The 16,373-nt window shown below is 39.7% G+C and overlaps 2 protein-coding genes across 3 annotated transcripts in view; one reads left to right on the top strand and one right to left on the bottom strand.

Annotated features, from left to right (window-relative positions):
* Window positions 1-118: 118 nt before the first annotated feature.
* LOC101850561 (sulfotransferase family cytosolic 1B member 1) lies at window positions 119-3,642 on the top strand (the record flags this gene model as incomplete). Its single annotated transcript, XM_005097970.3, is given in 2 exon segments — window positions 119-649; window positions 2,968-3,642. Coding segments are annotated over 2 exon segments (921 nt in total). The 3' UTR covers window positions 3,379-3,642.
* A 10,629-nt stretch (window positions 3,643-14,271) lies between these two features.
* LOC101852405 (sulfotransferase 1C2A-like) overlaps window positions 14,272-16,373 on the bottom strand; it is a 19,986-nt gene continuing 17,884 nt past the window's right edge. For both annotated transcript variants that reach the window (XM_035969684.1, XM_035969685.1), the window contains exon 2: window positions 14,272-14,887. In XM_035969684.1, coding sequence (XP_035825577.1) covers window positions 14,477-14,887 — 411 coding nt within the window. In that variant the 3' untranslated portion in view covers window positions 14,272-14,476. The remainder of the gene's footprint in view (window positions 14,888-16,373) is intronic.

Here is a 16,373-nt window from a genome sequence, read left to right as displayed (position 1 = left end):
TTGAGTAGCAGACCGCCAAGAGAAACAAATATAGAAACTTATACAGTGATAGATTACCAAGTTGACCTTCATTGAAACCGGCGCTTCCAAATGTTTGTTTTTTTGGTTTCTTTTTCAGGACAGAGGTAGAATTCTCGTCATGTCATACTCAAATAAGGAAATTCTTGAACGTGCCCGGGAGGAGCTGAAGAAAAGTGAGGATTGTGTATTTGAGGGAGTTAGGTACTCCACACTCGGCCTCGTTCCAGATACACCACGGATGTTCCACAAGATCAAACATGTAGAATTGGGCGACAGTGACGTCATCTTGAACGGTTACCCCAGGTCTGGGAATCACTGGACCTTTGAGGTTATCGGGGCGATCTTGAATCAGGACATTGGAAACGAGAAAGATGATTTTCTTTTTCGTCTCATGGATTTCATGGGCGATGACGTTGAGTCACGCATACACGGCCTTCCAGCTCCAAGACTGATCAATTCACATCCGTGGGCGTCGCGCCTTCCCGAAATAATTCGACAGGGTAACGTCAAAATAGTCTACATTCTGAGAAATCCAAAAGATGCACTGGCGTCGTGGTATCGTCTGCTGAAAGATTTTATATCGCCCTATGGTTTTGAAGGAACGTGGGAAGAGTGCTTTGAGCTTTCGGTGAGTCTATAGAAGTGATACATTCTTTGAGCTTTCGGTGAGTCTATAGAAGTGGAAAATTCTTTGAACTTTCGGTAAGTCTATAGAAGTGGAACGTTCTTTGAACTTTCGGTAAGTCTATAAAAGTGGAAAGTTCTTTGAGCTTTCGGTGAGTCGATAAAAGTGATAAGTTCTTTGAGTTTTCGTTGAGACTTTCTTTCTCTATTTCTTGGCGTTGTCCTTCTACTTCAGAATGTAGTCCTCTAACAACGAACTCCACGCTATTTTATCAGCGGTTATCTGCGTCCAGGTCTTATACATCTGCTCTTTGATATCGCCCTGCCATCTTCTATGTGGTATTTTTCCTGTTCTTGATCTCCATTCTGTTCATCCTTTTGTCCATCTGTTGTCCTGCATTCTTCCGATGAGACCAGCCCGGTTCCATTTTTATTGTAGTGCAAATTTGGCGACATCGGTCAGTCAAGTTTTCTCCCGTATTTTCGTGTAATTTATTTGACTTTGTGTCTTTATGCCCAGCATCTTCCTTTCCATTACCGGTACTCTTTGTGTTATCCTCAACTTCTAAAAGATATTTTTGATTATTGGTCAAGTTCGGCACCCATAGCTTATTGTTGTAATAATGCACTGATTGAAGACTTGTCTTTTCAGGGATCTCGGCAAAGTTTGATCTTTAAATATTTGTCTGGATTTTCCAAAGCAAACCCCAAACCACATGCATCCTTCTGTTCATCTCCTAATTTTTCTTCTGTCCTCTTTGCAATATTGTCGCTGGAGGTGTTTCTTCTTTCTTTGTTGGCTGCACAACTCCGCTGAGAGTTTGATAACGCAGCGTCATACTGAGATTTCTCTAAGATTGAAGATGTCATCAGGGTTTTATCCCCATTGTGGCCATGGGTATTACGGTTTATTTTCCCCCTTCGTGGTTCATTGTTGGGTGATGGTGTTCAACCGACATGCTGGCCAGATAATTTGTCCACGGGTTTTATCGTTGAGGTTGTACTTTCTGTAGTCCTTTGACTTATCAGTCTAGCCCGCAGAGTGACGTCATCTAGACCTATCGGTGAGTCTGTAGATGTGGAAACTTCTTTGAGTTTCAGTGAGTCTAGAAATACACGCACAATATTAGTTCATGCCATCCCGCAGGAAATTTAAAAATGAGTTGTTTCAAAGTTTGATATTTGATTTCCATGATTTTTAAATCCCTTTTCCTGTCTTGTTGTAAATTAGGATTTTTGTATTTAATTTTTGGGTAAAGGACGTTATCACATAATTGCTCCGGTGAAAATGTTTTTGTAGCTTTTAGTAATGGTTAAAAAAAACAGTCTTAGATGTACATTAAAAAGTTTCAATTTGAAAGAAATTGTTAATTAATTAAATGCTTTTGTAATTACAAGTACAGAAGTTGAAGTAAAGGCATGGGGAACTACACAACCTCGGGGCGCACCGGTCTTCCTTATAATCAGAGGTCGTTCTATTTTTACATATTATTATAGAGGGTGACGGATCAGAAGCTTGAAAAATGCAAGCTATAATATTCATGTTTGCTAATATTAATTCGGAGAATTAAGAAGAAGAAAAAGAAGAAGGAGAAGGAGAAGGAGAAGGAGAAGGAGAAGGAGAAGGAAAAGGAGAAGGAAAAGGAAAAGGAGAAGGAAAAGGAAAAGGAAAAGGAAAAGGAGAAGGAGAAGGAAAAGGAAAAGGAAAAGGAGAAGGAGAAGGAGAAGGAGAAGGAGAAGGAGAAGAAGAAGAAGAAGAAGAAGAAGAAGAAGAAGAAAAAGAAGAAGAAGAAAAAGAAGAAGAAGAAGAAAAACAATAACAACAATAACAACAATAACAACAACAACAACAACAACAAAATTTCGTGTAGTTTCATATTTGACTCACTGTGAAGTAAGCGCGAGAAAGACACTTTAAAAATGGAACTCATTTAACACTATCCTTAAGTCCTGGGGTCATTTTGTACCTCCGGGGTTGTATTCTTCACATTTTAGAATACTTCTAGTACGAAGATCTCTTTGAAACGTTCAGTATTTCTCAAAAAATAATTTTGACAGACAGCTATGCAAAGCGTACGGATCGGATTAACGAGTAATTTCTTCTTTGGAAGGTGGTGGCAGAGTTCCCCACGTCGTATGAATACGATAATAAAACACGACGTACGGATAGGGTTAAAGTTAAAGGTCGCAAATAACTTTTAAAAAATAGAAAACGCTTTCTCTTTTCCTTTTTCGCTCGCGTTTTGAGGGGAATGGAGCGTGAGCGTTCCACAATAATCATCTTTTTCTGTCATAATCACTTGACCTATCCTTTTTTCCCAGTTAACCGGGGAGATCCCGTTTGGATCCTGGTTTGACCACGTCCTCGAGATGGAGAAGTTCATGAAGGAATACCCAGACAGCCCCGTACATGTCGTTCTGTATGAGAAGATGAAGGAAGACCCCGTCAGCGAAATCAAGAAGCTTTGTGACTTCCTGGACCGACCGAACGTGGATGTGGAAGAGCTTGCTCTAGCAACAAGCTTTGCGCAAATGAAAAAAAAGAGGGAACCCATTTACAAGCAGAGTGAAAAGGCTTTGGGTCGCGAAGGCTGTCATGGTGTGATGGTCAAAGGAGTGATTGGTGGATGGCGCGAATGGTTTACTGTGGATCAGAGCGAACGCTATGATAAAGCTTTTGAAGAGAAGATGAAAGGCAGTAAGCTGGCGGATATGGTGAGAGAATATATCTAGGTACGTCTGACTGGCGTTCAGGCTCCGACTTAGATTACAGAACAACATTTCAGAACAAAGGATGATGTTTTAAAAGTTGTTTCCAGTTCTTGCTCGGGGTGCTATACACACGGCAGAAAGTAACTTCTCAAAGAACCCAAGACTTTTTAACCTTACTACACCCTGTGGCGATAGGCAAATTTTTTCAGGCACACAATGCGGAAAGAAGCATTGGAGAATATTGTAACAACAGGCAAGTTTGATAGAAAAAGAGGCAGAGGCAGACAGAGGGAAAAGATACTGGACAAGATGACAACATGGCCAGGAGCAGCAAGAACAACAGACACCATTGCTGCAACGCAAGGCAGAGTGAAGTGGAGGTCCATGATCGCCCACGCCAGTCGGCAAGGCATCGGATGATGATGACACACTTTGGGAAAGTGGGGTATACTATCGGGTAGCTTATTGATTTTCAACACGCCTTGTTCATGTCAAGTTCACCATAGTTCTCATTCAGATTTGCTGATAGTTGAGTTTATGTTTCATCTTTTTCATGAAATGAAATGTCCATACAGTCGGAACTGTTGAGAAAAAAAACCCAACCTCGATCAACCACCTCAATCAACTACCTTTGACAACAGAAATGAAAATGTAATTATGAGAAATCGGTACCCCCCACCTCCCCCAACCCCCAGAACTTTTTATACATCGGAATATAATACTGACTAGTATTATTATGTTATCCAAGTATGTACATCGTCTTTCGTGCAGTGTTTCGTTGATCACCTGTCTAACTGAAAACTGAGATATACGCGTTGAAGAGAAAGTCATGCCCCCCCCCCCCCCCCCCCAGCACTTTTTCCGTTCATAAATTCACTGCCGTCTAATACATGGAAGCAATTAAGTTCAATGGCTGGACTCCACATTGGTTTTGAGATATCTACACTCGAAATCGAAGAGTCTCTACCGAGCAGTAAGAGGGTTAATCCTTCAGCCAAAACTTTGCCTCACTCTTGGTCTTGACAGTCCTTTCCGAGAAGATGGCTAGTATGTTGCAGGCTGTGCAGTGGATTAGAATTACAAAGTTCTAACTGATATTTTAGCCGTTTTGATCACGCAGCGGCAGATATGTACCTCTAAAAACAAAGAAAGAAAGTTATAACAAGTTGTTTTTTTTATACCATCTAGCATCAGAATAAGCATTATTGTGTATTGCTCTTTCGAGTATGTATCTATATAACTCCAAATGTCTTGTAATTAAACTCTTACATGTCGTTGAATGGTGCATCTGATTTGATAATATATACTTTTCGTCAGCTTTGCTATTCTTTTCGTATTGAATTTTAATGACAGTAATATATGATTTAGACTATAAAGTATACCTGCATGTGTTTTACGGTCCTGTACAGCCAAGAAAGATTTACCTCTTGGATAATAATATATTATCTTATCTTATCTTAAGACCATGAGGTCAGAAACAAAATGTTAAACCCCCAGACATTTTTTTAAACTTTGTCCAGAGGCATAACGGATTTTGATTGGTCTACCTCCGTCGGTGACGTCTCCGGGTAGATACTGTGATAAGGAACAGGCCTCTGAAAAGGCCTTTTTTGGGGTGTAACAAGCAAGAATTGTTGACCGAAAAGCCAACATCAGACTTCACTGACTCGAAATTATAAGATTGGAATTAATAGTTGTTGTATGCCTCATCATTGTCTTTGTCTGCATGGAGACCTAAAAATGAGTATGTGCATTGTCATCATGATATTAAATAATTGTCTGACTGTTCAAAGTCCCGGTTTTTGCTTGTTATGCAAGCTGAATAAAGTTTTCTAAGATCTATTAAATGAATTAAAATCTTGATAAATTAAAAAGAATTTTGCCCAATTTTAACTATTTAAACGGTGGATTTCATCATATCTACTGATTTTTTTCGTTTCAATAAAGAAAATCTACTTTCAAACATTTTGACTTTTTTGTGATACCTACTATTATTATTTCATGAAAAATTCACTAATTAGCACATTTATCCACAAATCTGAACAAAACAACGATAAATTTAACAGTATGCAACTTGCCTTATCTTATAATATGTCATGGCATCTTATTTCCAGCAAATCACATTCTATATTCACATATCTTATCACATTCCTTCAAATAACACCTCAAACAAATTTGTTGTTTATGAATAACCCTGTGCAAGCAAGTAAAAATAGACTTGAATTATAATATTATTATTCCAAGACCGTGCATTGTTATGACAGCGTCCTCTTTGCCCTTTATAAAAATTTCGCTGCGAAGCGCACCCACCATGGGCGCCCAAATGTAGATCTAGTGCCAAACACCAGTCTCACAGTTTTGCTATTGTCAAGAAAATGCACAATCTTTTTCTGCTGCACTTAATTTTTAGTTCCAAATTAAGATGCTCCATGGAGAACCGTAATTACGACAGAGTGCAGTGAGGTATTAGATCTTTTCTTAATGCACACGTCTTACTCGTGCAAAGCGTTTTAGCCTTTGGATTGTTTAGGTGCCGAGGTTTAATATCAAGTGGTACAGACTTCAACATAAGTTAAGGACCACCTTGATAGACAGCCCTGATTTGTAGAAAATCCGAACAAAAGACAGTAAGGAATGCTTCATTTTTTAATATTTTTGTTGCTCTGAAAGTGTAAAGGGTTACCAATGCGTACTGCAAAGCTTCCTAAACGGGCAAAACCACCATGTGCAGCACGGAAATCATCAGGGAGTTTTAGCCAAATTTTCTGTTTTTTATCGACTTGTGAGCGACACGAGGGACATTCCTCCGTTAAAATTTCTTTTGCACGTCATAAACAGATGTACGATCTCGAACTGTGCTCACTTTGGTGGTAATATAAGCCAACGTTTGCTCAAAACGCAGTATCACATCAACATGCCACCAAGACAAAAGCTGGGAGACTTTGATCGTGCCAGGGCTATGGCATAGCTGCAGGATGGAGTTGGGGCCCAAGAAGTTGCCAGAAGATTTGCAGTGTCACACTCTGTCATTGTCCGCCTGAGGCAGCGCCATCAAGCCACTGGATCAGTTCAAGTACGCCCACGTGCAGGTCGACCTAAGAAGACCACTCAGAGTGTTTGCAAGTGGTCCTTTGCTTATGTTGAAGTCTGTATGTAGACGAAGTTTCTTATCTCCCACCTTTTGATCGTGCAATTTCAATTTTCATCTTATTTTGCCCATGCTTACATTATAATTATTATTTTGTTTTGGGGTTTATTTCGCGGAGGGAGAAATACGGATATAATATGTAATTAAGGGGGCCAAAATTAAATAAAGAATCCAGATTTCTCCTAATCCCCATTCTCTCTAACTCTGACGGGCATGAATATTTTATTTACATGTGAGAATCTTGAGTGGGGCCACTTGATCACTTAAATGGTCTTTCAAACTTTGTTGGTTCGGACCGATTTTAGCTGATATCAGTATAAAACGTTGATTGCACTCGTTATGGTGGTAGACTATGCTCTATCCTACGGGAGTACAACTTGGCAATTTCACACGTGGGATAAATCATGATCTACCACCGTAACTGTTACTCATGTAGTAATTTAAAAAAATAATATTCCTAGACCATGCAATGTTATGGCAGCCGCTCTTGGCATCTATAAATACTTCGCTGCAAAGCGCTCTCACGCTAACCATAAGCGCCCACAAATGAAGTGCAAAATACGAGCCTTCTAGAATCGCTTTAGTCGAGGCTTCGCGCAACCTTTCTTTATTGCCCTTAATTTGATAACGAATTAATTAAGTCAAAAGGTTTGCACCAAAGTGAACCTGGAATACGTCAGGGTGCAATTATGTATCGTAAAGAATTTACCACATGAGTTGTGGTGGGAGAACATGATTTATCCTGCCAGTGAAAATGCCAAGTTCTAATCACGACTTTCAACAATAATTATTGATTACAACTGGCAATTTCACAAGTAGGATAAATCATGGTCTACCACCACAACGAATGTAGGTAGCTTTTTATTCCATATTGATATCAGCTGACTGAACAGATCCAGACCATGAAGTTCAAATGACCAGTTAAGTGGCACAGAGTCTCCTCTTTAAAAAAATAAAAAATTTCAAGCCTGTCGATGTCAGATTGAGGATCAGAAATAAATCTGGATTCTAACTATTATTTTTTGCAACACTAATTACATAATTATGTAATCCGTATGTCACCTTTGGCGAAGCCCAAACAAAACTATAATAATATTAAGGAAAGGAAGTGTTTAAGCTTACCCCGGGTGAGAATAACCAATGGCTCGCTATTCTCATCCGCTCGTTTTACCGGAAATGACCTTAGAGGGCTCAGGGCTGAGGTTAGCGGGCATGACCCGGGGGGGGGGGGGAATCAGGGCTGATGCTTCACAGCATCATGTTAGTCACTGCTCGTGTCCGAATAGTCACTGTCACAGTCAGGGATGTCAGTTTGGAGCCAAATCCCAGAAATTTGGCTCTTTTGGATCGTGTCTGGCTCGGATAATTTCATTTGGCTCTCTGGCTCTTTTTTGGCTCCAAACTCCAAATGTTCAAGAAGGGGAAAGAAGAGGCAAAAGAAAAAGAAAAAAAATAAAAGAAAAAAAAATGAAAGTGAAAAAAAAAGAGCTTGGATTGTTTAATTATTAAACTAGTTAACACGATTTAACGCCCTCGCCCATTTGGTCTGAATAATTTACAACCCTTCTACCTTGGAGTAACAGCATTTATAGTTTCGTACATGTGTCAAGTTACGTCTTTGCACGCCCTCTGTTCCTTGAACCATAAATTTATTTTGTGCAGGCAGAGAGTGAGAGGCCTGCCATCGTTAAGTGTGTAAACAACGAATGGTCTGGCCGTCGGCCGGTCCCAAATCCCGCTCAGTAGCATCAGTAGTGAGCTTGTTTTTCTTACTGGAGAGGCGTAAAATGTTTTTACATTATTATCATTCGTTCTCAACCACATGCGGTAGGCTAAGCCACCAAGGACCTAGGTGATTTATCGGCCTGCAAGAGGTCAGGGAGGAGTCCTCGCCTCATGCCCACACCGGGGTGGGATCTATTCTCACCAGGTTGGGGGGGGGGGGGGCGTGGGATGAGAATAGCGAGTCACGAGTTATTATATAATAAAGGTGGCTTAACAAATAATGCACTATGTAGTAAGATTGGCCTTTTAAAGGCGTGCCACAGTCAAAGCAGCTGATTTTCGCCGAAATTCGTCAATAAGTTACAAACTTTGTATTAACTGAATAGAAATATAAAACACAGCTGTTGACAGACTGTCTTTTCGTTATTTGTATGGTGTCAGTGACGTACATAAAATATAAATTATGTTTGCTTTTTAGTTAGGCAAAACGTATGTATCGTCTATTTTGGTTACTGCTGCCGCGACCGGCGTAACGAGGTCAGCAGCACACTGCCACTGTCACCCTGAACCAGTCTTGGCTGTCACTGTGTCTTCGATGTGGAGCTATAAATAACCAAGCGGTCAATGAACGCAAAGCAGGAACAAGAAACGTGTGTGTTAAACAAAAATAGTAAGATTATCGTTGTTTCACTATACACACCCACCGCTTGTACTTGTAGCGATCCAACTTGCACTGTCGTTATGAGTGGACAATTCGGTTGCCCCTCGACTGCGACTCACGCTTTTCCTTAGCCAACAATGCCACAACATCACTATTGCCACTGAATGGCTTGATCATGTCGGTCGTTATTTTCGATGCCATCACTAGCACTTAATCTCTGGCTCTAGATAGAGCACCTCGCCGAAATAGCTTGTGATTTCACTATAGATCTACACACCCACCTCATGTAGCGATCCAACTTGCACTGACGTTATGAGTGACAATTCTCTTGCCCCTCGACTGCACATCTCACGCTCACGCTCTTCCACAGTCCGTGACTCACGCCTCGGTCTGCCCTTGTTCTCTTCTTCAACGTCAAAGGTGGTACGTGCTGACAAAATGAGTTACTTCTCGCAATCCACAAATGGCGATATCGGCAGATAATCCACGCAGGAGTAAATTTGTAGATTCTCAACTGATACCATTTTCTTCAAGTTTTCCTTGTCTTTTATTATTTCCATCTAATGCATTATAATAACCCAGTCTATCAATTCAACATGTCTATTTTTACAGGGCTAAAATATGAGAAGTAGTTCATTTTCTTGGCACGTCTCACAAATAGGTACTTCATTACTTTCCCGAATTTAACCAACTAACCACAATTATTAACTACTTTACCGCCAGACCCGAGATCATAGTTATGGAGCAGGTCAAAGAGTAAAATCGCATTCCTGCGTTTCACAAATTCCAGTTTATTTGACATGAAAATTCATTTAAGGCTACTTTTTATTGGTGGTTTGGTCACGTCGTTGTCCCCTCTCAGCCGCCTACGATATCGACTCCACAACGTTAGCGACAGTGAGCTGATCTCGTTGAGACCTTTGTGTTTAAAAAACACCGACCTTCACTTCACACTCTCAAAGTCATTTTTTTGTCTCTCAGCCCCTCGAACTTGGTGGACTAGAGGAAGAAAAACTAATTAGATCTACCTACCTTTAGAGTTTAAAATAAAAGCATCTAAACATGCAGAAATAAGACCAGTAAGTGAAAAGTTAATCAGAACATTACATAGTATTGGGAAGATTGTCTTTTATCAACGAGCGCCTATGATTATATTGCAAAGTATCGTTTACTAGAATTAAGCTCATGGGATTTGGCAAGGCGTATGCAAATGTACAAAACCCTTAAAGTCAATAATGCATATTTGTAATGTTAAAGTATGTGTTATTAAATTTGCGTACCTGCAACTGCATACTTTATATTGCCTACTATTGAGGCACAGCAGTGGCAGTGCATATGGGCTTCGTCAAGGAATCACATCGCGACCTCAGTGCTTTCTTGTTGTATCTCCATTTTTAATAACAGTGAAAAACAGTTCATAACAAAGAGTGAGGTTAAGAAGAAGTCACATTTTCACAGTTAAAAACATGAATATACAAGAAGAAAGCACTGAGGTTGCGAAATGTCATAAACAAATTAATGTTCACGCTTTTCAAGACCGTCGAGGAATCAAGAACACATTGTTATTAATTTGTTATCCTCTGATTCATGTCAGCTTCACAAACAGCAAAATGGTACTTGTTATGTTACGACTTACTTGAGTCTTGCAGTAGTAGATCTAGATGGTCGTTGATGTTGGTGGGGCACCACCTACTGGTCTTCTGGTAGTTCTTGGTTACCCCATGTCAGGCGTTTCGGCTTGAGTGAGTGAGTGACACTTAGTTTACTCAAGCTTTGCCCGAAGTCACGTGAGGTGTCAGTCATGTGATATGTCCTTTAGGCCTACGTAACAATAACTATTATAAAGGTGTGTTCACGCTACATGTCTTATTCTAAAGGTGCACTTACAGCCCAGTACTGTCGTAGATGAAGATCTGCCTTGGAAATGCGGACCGTTGAGATGTAGGAATGTACTTTCTAAATACATCCTCAACAGAAACAGACAGACGTCTCATGGGGGCTTATCCTCCGAATTCTGCACCCTGGTGACGTTTAAAGGACTGCGAACAGTGTGTGTTTGATCTGAAGTGGTCGTTTTGTCTGAGAATTTTTTGTTATGATTATCTACAGGTCCCAACTGATGGACCATTTCCACCCTGGATATCAATGAAGAAAGTAAGGGTACTTTCACTGTCACCGTACCTTGTGCGAAACTTACGAAATGAGTTGGCGGTGAGGAAATGTTTTATAAAAAAAAGCTCTCTGCTCGTTACTAATCTTAACCATGATCCTAGCAGGCAAAGGAAACCTGAGCAAAACTATCTAAAAACTTCTGTTGGCCTGTTAGAATTGCATACTGTAACTTGCAATATGGCGTGATCGCTGGGACTTTCTATGGTAGGCCTAATGCGAACTAATGCGCCATGCTACAAAATGGGGACATAGCTGAAAATGGGTTGTTGTTTTATTACGCCCCATGTAGAGCAACACTATCTTTTGGAATGATCTAAAATGAATATCAGACAAATTCCTTCTGACTTCCAAACGTTTTGTACAAATTTGAAAAGCAAAACTTCAGTGTGGAGGAAAATATTTACAATAAAAGTTGTGTAGCTTTTTCTTTTTTTTTGTTGGGGGGGGGGGGGGGGGATCACAATATACATATAACGGCGTTAACCTAGAAAGTAAAATATGCAAGTACATGTACGTTCATGCGCATGTTTTGTTATAGGACGAGGTGTTGTCAAACGCCTAGAGTTGTACTCTAAAGGAGTGGGCGCTATAGATATAATCTGAGTTATTATTATGTTGTTATTGTTGTTGTTGTTGTTGTTGTTGTTGTAATTTGGTATTGTTATTGTTATAATCATCGTTATTATTATTATCAATTTTGGTATTATTGTAATAACCATTAATATAAGATTAAATTGTAAAGTGACTTGCCATTTGATGGACTACGACAAGAAGAAATAATGGTAAGTTCTGATTTGGTGGAAATAAGATGTCATGACATACAATAAGACAAGATAAGTTGCAGACTGTTAAACTTACCGTTGTTTGGTTCAAGTTAGTCGATAGATGTGCTAAAAAGTGAATTCTTCATGAAACAATAATAGTAGGTACCACACAAGTCAAAATGTTTGAAAGCAGATTTTCTTTATTGGATAAGAATATCAGTTAGAAAAGATAAAATCCGCCCGTTTAAATAATTAAAATGGGGCAATATTCTTTTTAATTTATCAAGGTTTGAATTTATTTAATAGAACTAAGAAAACTTCAATCAGCTTGCAAAACAAGCACAAAGCCGGACTTTGGCCAGCCACACAATCATGTCATGATCATGCACAAACTCATTTATTAGGTCTCCACGCAGACAAAGACAATGATGAGGGATACAACAACTAAATAAATTCTCAGGCTTTTGATTCCGAGTCAGTAAAGCCACAAAAGTGCATGAGATTGGCTTTTCGGTGAACAATTTTTGTTCGCTATACCAAAAAGGCTAATTTCAGAGGCCTGTTCATTATAGACCCATCAGTGTGAGCAAAATTATAAAAGTCTGTTTGCACGTTAAATGTGACCACATTTTTTAGGTCGACGTTCGAAGTTACATGTAAATACGAACGATCAGTTGCATATCTATACCAATATCTTTTTAAAAGAAACTTGTTTTTTCTTTATTCTTTTAGCCAACATTCGAAATGGGTCACTCGGTTGTTTTTCGCACTTGTATCATTCATAAATGGTTTGCCTCTAGATTGAGAAAAAATCAAGCTCATATACCCTTTAACTTAACAATAGAAAAGATTTTTAACAAGACTGGAACTAACCTTTTGTGGAATAGCATGTAAAAAAGGTACCGTACATTGAAACGTCATTTCTACACGAAGGTGAAAATGGTATGAGTTTAACGCCCCTACCTATCAACACTATTAGGTTACTTAAGGGGCGGGACCTCCTAGTTTAACGTCCGTCTCCGATAGGTCTGAGCCGAGTGGGAAGTTCGTGTAAAGTGCCTTTCCCAAGGACACAACGTCGGACCGAGCTAAGGCTCGAACCACCGAACCCGCAATCTCACCAACATGAAGGACACAAGGGAAAATCGGGCATAGTCACAAACTGGACATTATAAGGGTGTCAAACATCTAAAAGCTTATGGATTCATAAGTTCATATTAATTGTTTGACTGGTGGTTTCTTGTCATGTTTGTTGAATGGGAAATCTTGCAACAATAATCAACTAACAGAAAAGACTTATTTACATTTGTATACGTAATACTAATTTCAGTGTATGTATATATACACCGATAACGATAACTATATATATTTTTATATTCTATTAAACAGTCCTATTTCTTTTAAATAACTTACATTTTTTTAGGGTCGACAATGTCAAAAAGGGTTTTGATATCTTTACATTTAAAATATTTCTTACGAACATAATTTAATTCGACACATTTTCCAGTTTCCTTAAAAAGAAAGCACACAATAAATAAGAAAGTCGACTTCACCTTGGCTAGGTCACCTTAATAAGCTCTGTCTCCGGGGTGGATTCCCTCCCTTAGAATTACATGTTCTATCTGCTCAGTTGTTACTTTTGATAAATTTGACGTAAAAAAGTTTGAGTTTCGCAACATGTCAAGCTTTTTTTAATGCAATGCTTTGAATATCTTTTAAATGACTCCGAATAATCTTACGTTTTAACAGAGCAGATTTATAGAGCATATTTATAGAACAATAACTGGTTTCTGACCAGATGGTCTTAATAACTCAAAACGGGTAAAAATATCAGTTAGAACTTTGTAATTCTTATCCAGCGCACCGCCTGGAACATACTACCCATCTTCTCGGAAAGGCTGTCAAGACCAAGAGTGAGGCACAGTTCCGGCAGAAGGATTAACCCTCTTACTGCTCTGTAGAGACTCTTCGATTTCGTGAGTAGATATCTCAAAACCAATGTGGAGTCCACCCTTTGGATTTTACCGCTTCTATGCATCATGCATTAGACGCAGTGACTTAATGAAGGGAAAATGTGACGAGGGAGTGGGGGGGGGGGGGCATGACTTTCTCTTCAACGCGAATATCTCAGCTTTCAGTGAGACAGCTGATCAACGAAACACTGCATGAAAGACGATGTACGTACTTGGATAATATATTAATACTAGTCAGTGTTATATTCCGATGTAAACAAAATTCTGGGGATTGGGATGGGGGAGGTGGAGGAGGTGGCAGGGCGGGGGGGGGGGGGAGGTATCAATTTCTCATATATATTTATATTTTCATTTCTGTCGTCAAAGGCGGTTGGTCGAAGTTGTTGGGTATAAAAAATAATTCTCAACAGTTTCATTTTATGGACATTTCATGGAAAGGTGAAAAAAAAAACCACCCAACACCAAATCTGAATACATTCTAAGGTAAACTTGACATGCACATGGCGTATTGAAAAATCTACCAGATATTATATCCTCCTCTCCCATAGTGGGTAAAAGGAAAAAAAAGTCTTGGGTGCTTTGAGCAAGAACTGGAAACAACTTTTAAAACATCATCCTTTGTTCTGAAAGGTTGTTCTGTAATCTAGGTCGGAGCCTGAACACCAGTCAGACGTACCTAGATATATTCTCTCACCATATCCGCCAGCTTACTGCCTTTCATCTTCTCTTCAAAAGCTTTATCATAGCGTTCGCTCTGATCCACAGTAAACTGTTCGCGCCACCGGCCAATCATTCCTTTGACCATCACACCAGCAGCGCCTTCGTGACAATAAGTCCCTTCACTCTGCTTGTAAACGGGATCCTTGATTTGTTTCATTTGCGCAAAGCTTGTTGCTAGAGCAAGCTCTTCCACATCCACGTTCGGTCGGTCCAGGAAGTCACAAAGCTTCTTGATTTCGCTAACGGGGTCTTCCTTCATCTTCTCATACTGAACGACATGTACGGGGTTGTCTGGGTATTCCTTCATGAACTTCTCCATCTCGAGGACGTGGTCAAACCAGGATCCCCACAGGATCTCCCCGGTTAACTGGGGAACAAGGGTAGATCTATTTAAGATAAGATAAGATAAGATAAGATAAGATAAGATAAGATAAGATAAGATACATCCTTATTGTCCAGATCCTGGCACATTGGCTTCGTGTTTCACTAGGTACACACATACACACGCACACACACACGCGCACACACACACACACATACCCACACACACACACACGCACACACACACACACGCACGCACGCACGCACGCACGCACGCATGCACGCACGCACGCACGCACACGCACGCACGCACGCACACACACACACACACACAAACATGCACATACACGTATATGCACGCACATGTGCACACCCATACACTACACACACTCTCGTCCCTCACACATCCTCTCTTCCACACACATCTGTGCACATGACCATAATAAAATAATAGTAAGCTTGCACTCACAAACAGGCTCACAGTCACTTGCATAGTATAAATGAACAATAATATCAATAATAATAATGTTACGCTTGATACGTATTCAGTATTCTATTTGTAAACTAATGGGCTTCTGATGCATGCTTAAAGGTCATATGAATACTTATAACAAGATGAATTAAGATGGAAGAAGTTTGATGGATGATGGTAAGAATGGCCTTCTGTATCGTTCTTTGTTACAGATCAGAAGGCTAGGTCTTCTACTTCTGGCTGATATTTTTATTTGAGGGTACTAGGGATGTTTCTTGTCCTAAAAAATGGAATCAACTTTACTAGTGCAACTATAATGCCATATTCATCGAAATAGGGGAATGTAGATGTTGAACTTTTGCAAGCTTTCCGTTTAATCGATGTTGTTTTCCTTTACCTTGTAGTCTTGTGTTCCCGGCCCATGCTGTTATACAGAAATTGATCATACTTTCTATGGTTAAATGATGGAATATGGACATCTCAATGATTTATTAACTTTAAAATACATGAGCTTCCTTGTCTTAAAAACATTTTGGGATAGTATAGGTCAAGCGATTGTGAAAGAAGAAGATAAAGCAATTATTGTAGAACGCTCACACTCCATTCAAACAGTTAGCATCTTTTTCTGTTGTTGTTGTTGTGTGTGTGGTAGCCTATCCTTTTATATGTTTGGAGCCCCGAAGAGTGTGCTCTTTGCCAGGGCCACCGCCTCTCTTAGGTAACATGGACATTTCATGATAAAGGTGAAACATAAACTCATCTACCAGCAAATCTGAATACATTCTAAGGTAAACTTGACATGCACATGGCGTATTGAAAAATCTACCAGATATTATATCCTCCTCTCCCATAGTGGGTAAAAGGAAAAAAAAGTCTTGGGTGCTTTGAGCAAGAACTGGAAACAACTTTTAAAACATCATCCTTTGTTCTGAAAGGTTGTTCTGTAATCTAGGTCGGAGCCTGAACACCAGTCAGACGTACCTAGATATATTCTCTCACCATATCCGCCAGCTTACTGCCTTTCATCTTCTCTTCAAAAGCTTTATCATAGCGTTCGCTC

This window comes from Aplysia californica, unplaced genomic scaffold (assembly GCF_000002075.1).
Source record: "Aplysia californica isolate F4 #8 unplaced genomic scaffold, AplCal3.0 scaffold00169, whole genome shotgun sequence".
Classification (NCBI taxonomy): Eukaryota; Metazoa; Mollusca; class Gastropoda; order Aplysiida; family Aplysiidae; genus Aplysia; species Aplysia californica.
This window is presented reverse-complemented; position numbering and strand designations above follow the sequence as displayed.